Source organism: Trichechus manatus, unplaced genomic scaffold, assembly GCF_000243295.1.
Source record: "Trichechus manatus latirostris isolate Lorelei unplaced genomic scaffold, TriManLat1.0 scaffold00295, whole genome shotgun sequence".
Classification (NCBI taxonomy): domain Eukaryota; kingdom Metazoa; phylum Chordata; class Mammalia; order Sirenia; family Trichechidae; genus Trichechus; species Trichechus manatus.
Window position 1 is genome coordinate 690,899 of NW_004444231.1, and position 6,508 is coordinate 697,406.

Consider the following 6,508-nt stretch of genomic DNA (forward strand, 5'->3'; position numbering starts at 1 on the left):
AAGGCATTTGACTGTGTGGATCATAACAAATTATGGATAACATTGCAAAGAATGGGAATTCCAGGACACTTAATTGTGCTCATGAAAAACCTGTACATAGATCAAGAGGCAGTCATTCGAACAGAATGAGGGGATACTGCATGGTTTAAAGTCAGGAAAGGTGTGCATCAGGGTTGTATCCTTTCACCATACTTACTCAATATGTATACTGAACAAATAATCTGAGAAGCTGGACTATATGAAGAAGAACATAGCGTGTGGGGGCTATGGCTTCAGGGGTTCCTCCAGTCTCTGTCAGACCGTTACGTCTGGTCTTTTTATGTGAATTTTGAGTTTTGTTCCACACTTTTCTCCCGCTCTGTCACAGACTGTTGTGCTCCCCGTCAGCGTGGTCACTGGTGGTAGCTGGGCACTGTCTAGTTCTGGTCTCAGGCTGATGGAGTCTCTGGTTTATGTGGACCTTTTGTCTCCTGGGCTAATATTTTCCTTATATCTTTGGTGTTCTTCATTCTTCTTTGCTCTAAGTGGGTTGGGACAAACTGATGTATCTTAAGATGGCTGCTCATAAGCTTTTAAGACCGCAGACACCACTCACCACAATGGGATGCAGAACATTTGCTTAATAAACTTTGTTATGCCAATTGACCTAGATGTCCCCCAAAACCATGGTTCCTAGACCCCAGCCCCAGCTACTCTGTCTCTCGAAATGTTTGGTTGTGTTCAAGAAACTTCTTAGCTTTTGATTTAGTCCAGGGCTACCACTCTTTTAAATGGTTAAAAAACAAACGTCATTTACATAGACATAGCAAACACTGTACAATATTAGCAATTTTGGAATGCAAATAGTCTGTATGAATGTTCATTTTGTACTATTTTCCTATTTTGTTTGAAATTTTTCATAATTTAAAAAGAAACAAAAAATTAAATTCAGTCAAATGAAAGCACTATGACTGCACTGAAAGATGTCTCAGAAGTCTTTGACTACAGCCCTTTTCTGGGCTGGGACATGAGATGGACTGGTCGGGAAAGACCTGAGGGTTACTAGGCCCTTCTTAGGACTCCAAGATTCTCAAAATTCTTTTGAGAAATCTAAGCTGATCTTACTTGGGAAACCAGGCCCTTGGGAAACTGCCCACCCTACCTAGACTTGCACCATAGAAGTCTGGTTCATAAATTACAAGGGTCTCTGCCCCTATTCAGTGAGAAGACCAACTCGGGAAGCCATAGAGAGATCACAAAGCCATGTGGGGGATATAAGGATTAAGTGGTAGAAAGGTAGTTGGAGGTGGTGGTCACCACACCCCTGGAGAGCTGGGACAGCTGCCCTGCCCCTGCCCTCTAGCCATCCCTTCACAACCTGGCAGCTACCTTTTGATTACATCCCAGGAACAGGGAAGGCTCACATCTCCCTAATACACAGTGTGATTTAGTCCTTAAGTACACAGTGAAGGAGGGTTTGTAGGTAGTTCCCACCCATGGTTCCTTCCCTCTACAACTTAATTCCGTCCTTTGGTCTCCTCCAAGTCCCTCTGGGTTCAGCTGGCTCTTGTCAACCAAATCCTATCCTCCAGAGGCCTGGGTATCCCATCAGCATCCCCACTGCACTTCTTTTGTATCCTTTCTCCCTCCCCTAACGTCGCCATCAGAAAGTATTTCCTTTTGTCTTGTGACGTTGGCTTCCTGGGCCCTGGGACTCACCATGGCTTTCCGGTCTTCCTCAGCCATCTTGAGGCGCTTTTGAGCCTCTTCATAAGCCTAGGAGAAGAAACCAAGAGTGGAGGGCTGTGAGGGCAAGAAGTCCCCACACCCATAGCCATTCCCCCTCTAGAATCGCAAAAGATCATTTTTATGTGCCCCCTCACAAAGAAATATCCCCTCAGTGAGGAATCCCTATGGCTGCAGGTACAGCAAAGAGGTACCTTAGCCAGAGGACCCAAAGATGAACGTACCACTAGAGACAGTCCCTTGTCTTCCCACCATCTCTGGCATCACACCCAATGTCAGATTTGACCCAGGAATCTTCTTGGGGATTTACAGAACATTCTGGCTCCTACACACCTTCTTGTCTGACCGCTCCAGGACATTGCGAGTCCGATCCTTGTCCCGCTGCCGAACGCGCTCGGCAAAGGCATCACGTTCCTCCAGGTCCTGAAGGCGCTCACGCTCTGTCCGCTCCCACTCATCCTCCGACTCTGGCTTCTCCGTCTGCTGTTTACTCCCCCTGCAGCCCAGCCCAGGAGATTAAATAAGGGCATCCAGAAATCTTATAGTCGCATCATCCACCCGCTCCGTTCCCTCTCATCTTGCTTCTAACTTACCCTGTCTTCTTCTTTTCTTTCTCCGAGACCACTTCTTCCTCTTCATCCTCCTCCTCGTGGCATTTCTTCCTGAGGTGTTTCCGTTTCTTACGCTTCTTCTGAAGGCTACTCCCAGCCCTACCCACAGTCTCCTCACTGCTCTCCTCGCTGTCTTCCAGCAACTTATAAGATCGGTTCTTCTCCAGCAGGGCTCGGGCCTCTCGCTCAGCTGCCCGAGCTGGCTTTTCTACCACCACCTTCCGTGGTACCTATCAGTAGAGGGGAAGATAACGGGGTGTGAGCAACTCCTGACCTCTGCCCACCTACTTAGCCCTGTGCCTAATTTCATTTCCCTTTGAGGAATTACTCGATCTTAAGCCAACCTTCACCCTCTCTTTTTCCCATGGCTTCACACCACGTTCCTCAGCCTGAATGAGGCCCTTCAACTTCTGAATGTCCTCTCAGTCATTCATTTAGCAAACACTTATTGAAGTCTGTTATGTGCGAGGCACTGTTCTAGGGACTAAGGACAGAGAAATAAACAAAAGACAAAAATTCTTGCCCTTGTAGAGCTTACATTCTCAAGCCCAATTCTCAGTTGCTCGGCCTCTTTCTCCCTGCTTTGTTCTTCCCAATGATTGAGTCATTCCTACAAAAAAGGCTGACAAGCTACAAGGGTTGTTTTGCAGAGGCCTGTCACATGCCCCACACTGTATCAGACTCCAAGGATAAACTGGTCAACAGATACATAAAGTATCTGCTTTCATGGCACTTACATTCTAACCTCATCTCTTGCCATGCACCACATGCCACAGCCACACCAGGCTATCTGCCATCCTCTGAACACGCGGAACATTTTCATTCTTTCTACAAGGCAGGCTCTTAGGTGGGAGGAATACAAATACAAAGACTACACAGTGCTGTCCTCCAGGAACTTACTGTTTACACCATTACTTCATCCCCCTTCTCTACCTGACAAATTCTAGGGGATCTTTGGACCTGCCTTCCCTGGTCACTACCTCTTCTCCTTCCACAGCACTTCCCACATATCTCTTCTATAGCCTCCCACTCAAAGTGCGGTCAGTGCACCAGAAGCATCCCCATCACCTGGGAGCAAGTTAGAAATGCAGAAACTGAGACTCCACCCCAGACCTAGTGAATTGCAATCTGTATTTTAACAAGGGCCCTGGATGAATCGTTATGCACGTTAAAGTTTGAGATATACTATTATATAGCCCTTAACTCAGCCTAAGTGCAACACACTTAAGCCCTCTCCACGATCTTCTCCACTGAGCTGGACGCCCAGCACCTAGCACAGTACCTAGGTGACAACGGACGAAAGATACAGATTTGGGAACTGAACTTACTTAACTCCCCGATAGACATTTAGGCCAGCCTCACCAGAACAAGGGGCCCTGGTGGCGCAATGGTTAATAGCTATGGCTGCTAACCAAAAGGTCGGCAGTTCGAATCCACCAGCCGCTCCTCGGAAACCCTGTGGGGCAGTTCTACTCTGTCCTATAGGATCACTACGAGTCGGAATCAACTCGACGGCAATGGATTTGGTTTTTGGTTTTTATGAGGACAAATATACAGCTCCTCCCCTGCTCCACCCCCACCCCTGCTACTTCCATGCCAGGCCCCGCCCCAGTCGCGCTCCACCCCTCCCGACACCTTGTTCCAGAGTCTTAGGGCGAAATCCTGGGCCGGACCACTGAGGTCCAAGGTGTCGGTGTCTCGCAGTCGCTGCACGAACTCCTCGGCCGAGGCGCAGCGCTGAGCGGTGCCGATCAGGAACTGGGCCACGTGCCGCTCGCTCAGCCCCAGTACCGAGTGCAGCTCGTCTTGCACCCAGCGCTCCAGCCCCGCCGATGTCGCCATGGCGACCTACACTCGCTGCTCCCGGCCCTGAAGCGTCCCGAGGAGCCGAGCTGGGGCCAGTCCGCTTGGAGGCCTGGACTCCTAGGCCGGAGCCTGAGCTCCTCAAGGGAGCCCACTTACGGCCTTCGGGTTCAGTTTCCAACAGACCCAGGCCATCTTCCCGAACTTTGGAGGCCGGAAGGGGACACACTTTTCCGGCCTAAGCACTACGGTGGCCGAACCAGTTCAAGCCTCGCGGAACCGTACCAGAAGCTCGGAGTGTAGCAGTTGCTCTCCCCGTTTTCTCCTGTACCCAATCTTGCTATCGCCCCCTGCTGGTCAGTTCGTGGATGCGTCACTCATTCATTCAACAAATACTGAGTGTCTAATGTGTGAGTCGGAATAGACTCCACAGCAACTGGTTTTAATTGGTTAAAGCGCTCGGCTGTAACCGAAAGGTCGGCGGTTCAAACCCGCCAGCCGCTCTGCTGGAGAAAGATGTGGCGGCCTGTTTCCTAAAGATTTACAGCCTTGGAAATCCCATGGGGCAGTTCTCCTATGTCCTATTAGTCGGAATCGACTCCACGGCAATGGATTTGTTTTTTTTTTCTGTTTGTTTTAGGCGGTTTTAGTTGCTGAAGATATAGCCGAGAACAAATCAGACAAAAATCTGTTACCGAATCTACATTTGAGGATAGGGGCAGGCAAGATAAATAATATGTAAAATATGTAAGTTCTATGGAACCAAAAATAAAGCAAGGTAAGGGGGAGAGGAGTTCTATTTCAAATAGGAAATTCAGGTGCATGCTTATGAAAGATTAGCCCGTGATGATGAGGAGTGACCATTGCTAGGACTGGTACCTCCAGCAGGAGTGAATACAGGTTAGGTATAGGGAAGGACCTCCAGGCAGAAAGAAACTTGGAACTGGGCAAAAAAGCAAAGGTGTCCTCTTTTCTTGATGCTCAGAAAGTCGTTAGGAAAAAAAAAAAGTCTACAAACTAAGGAATGGGCAAACTGCGTTCTGCACTTCTGCTAAGAGCTTGAGAAATTCACTGATGGTTGCTTATTTGAAAGCAAACTTGTTACCTGAAGCTCTGCTGTCTGACCTGTTTGATCCCGTGTCATACTCTTATGGTTAATTGGACTTAATCAGACACTATTGTTGGGAAATCAAAAATTGTTATTCCACTAAAAGACACAGGTGGATCCATATCATTGACTTCTTAGATGCATTGTTTTCTGTTTCTGAGATGAGAGCACCCCTGGCATCATACAGCTTCCTGCCCCAGCTTTCCTGGGTCACAGATGATTAGGATCTTTACTGAATTAGCTACTAATGTAAGAATTATGTTTTGCTCCATACTCACACCCTTTCTGAGGTGGCTCACAGTTTTGACACCTTGCTTGTCACAGATCTTTGGTATATGCTTAAGATTAATTTGTCTAGTACATTTTGTTTTTTAACAAAGGGGAGTCTCCTCTGATTAGACTGGAAGAGGCATCCTGTGTAGTGGTAAAAAGACTGTTAACTACTCAACCATGTCTTTACTAGCCTGGAGAGCTAATAAATAACTTCATAGGTAAAATGTTTCCTGCGTGGTGCAAACAGTTAATGTACTCAGCTGCTAACCGAATGGTTGGTGGTTTAAGTCCACCCAGAGGCACCTCGGAAGAGAAGGCTTGGCAATCTACTTCCGAAAAAAAATCAGCCATTGAAAAACATGGAGCACTGTTCTAGTCTGACACACATGAAATCACAATGAGTCAGAATCAGCTTCATGGCAACTGAAAAAATAAGTAAACTATAGCAGATGTTCCACATTTATAGAAGATAGATTCTCTGGAATGAGAAAATTCCCTAATATCAACTGTGGGTACAAAAGCCATGAATTATCCGTGCTTCTTAACCCTTTAGGACTATGAAAGAGGAGACCCTCTTCCAGGAAACTGGCCTTCTGTAGATACTCACTACATTTTGCAGCAATTTCAGGGGATTGACTGTTGATGACCCCAAGTCTTGGAGTAAAAGCCCCTGCGTTAGCCACATGGGTTGTATGTCACACATTACCTGGTTGCTTGCATTGCAGCCGGCATCTAAATATTGGAATCCTTTAATTCAGTGTCATCTGCTTCAGATTTATTTTGTATAGCTCCTTTCATCTATTAATTCAGCTGTTCAGTCATTCATTCTAGAAACAATTATTTTGTGCCTATTAGGTGCCAGGCATGGAAATACTGCAGTGAACCCAACTGACATGGTCTGCCCTCATGACACTTCCAGTCTAGTGAACACCTCAACTGTCTTTCCTCATATCTCCTGCTTGTCCTGCACGTGAAAGCTATGCAAGGC

The 6,508-nt window shown here is 47.1% G+C and overlaps 1 protein-coding gene across 1 annotated transcript in view; it reads right to left on the reverse strand.

The window, feature by feature from the left end:
• The window catches only part of DHX16 (DEAH-box helicase 16), a 17,427-nt gene extending 12,820 nt beyond the window's left edge, over window positions 1–4,607 (reverse strand). Inside the window, exons 1-4 of the mRNA XM_004390372.2 lie at window positions 3,972–4,607; window positions 2,319–2,566; window positions 2,059–2,221; window positions 1,699–1,755 (exon numbers count right to left, since the gene is read on the reverse strand). Of these exons, the coding sequence (XP_004390429.1) occupies window positions 1,699–1,755; window positions 2,059–2,221; window positions 2,319–2,566; window positions 3,972–4,178 (675 nt within the window). The 5' untranslated portion in view covers window positions 4,179–4,607. The remainder of the gene's footprint in view (window positions 1–1,698; window positions 1,756–2,058; window positions 2,222–2,318; window positions 2,567–3,971) is intronic.
• Between the last annotated feature and the right edge of the window lie 1,901 nt (window positions 4,608–6,508).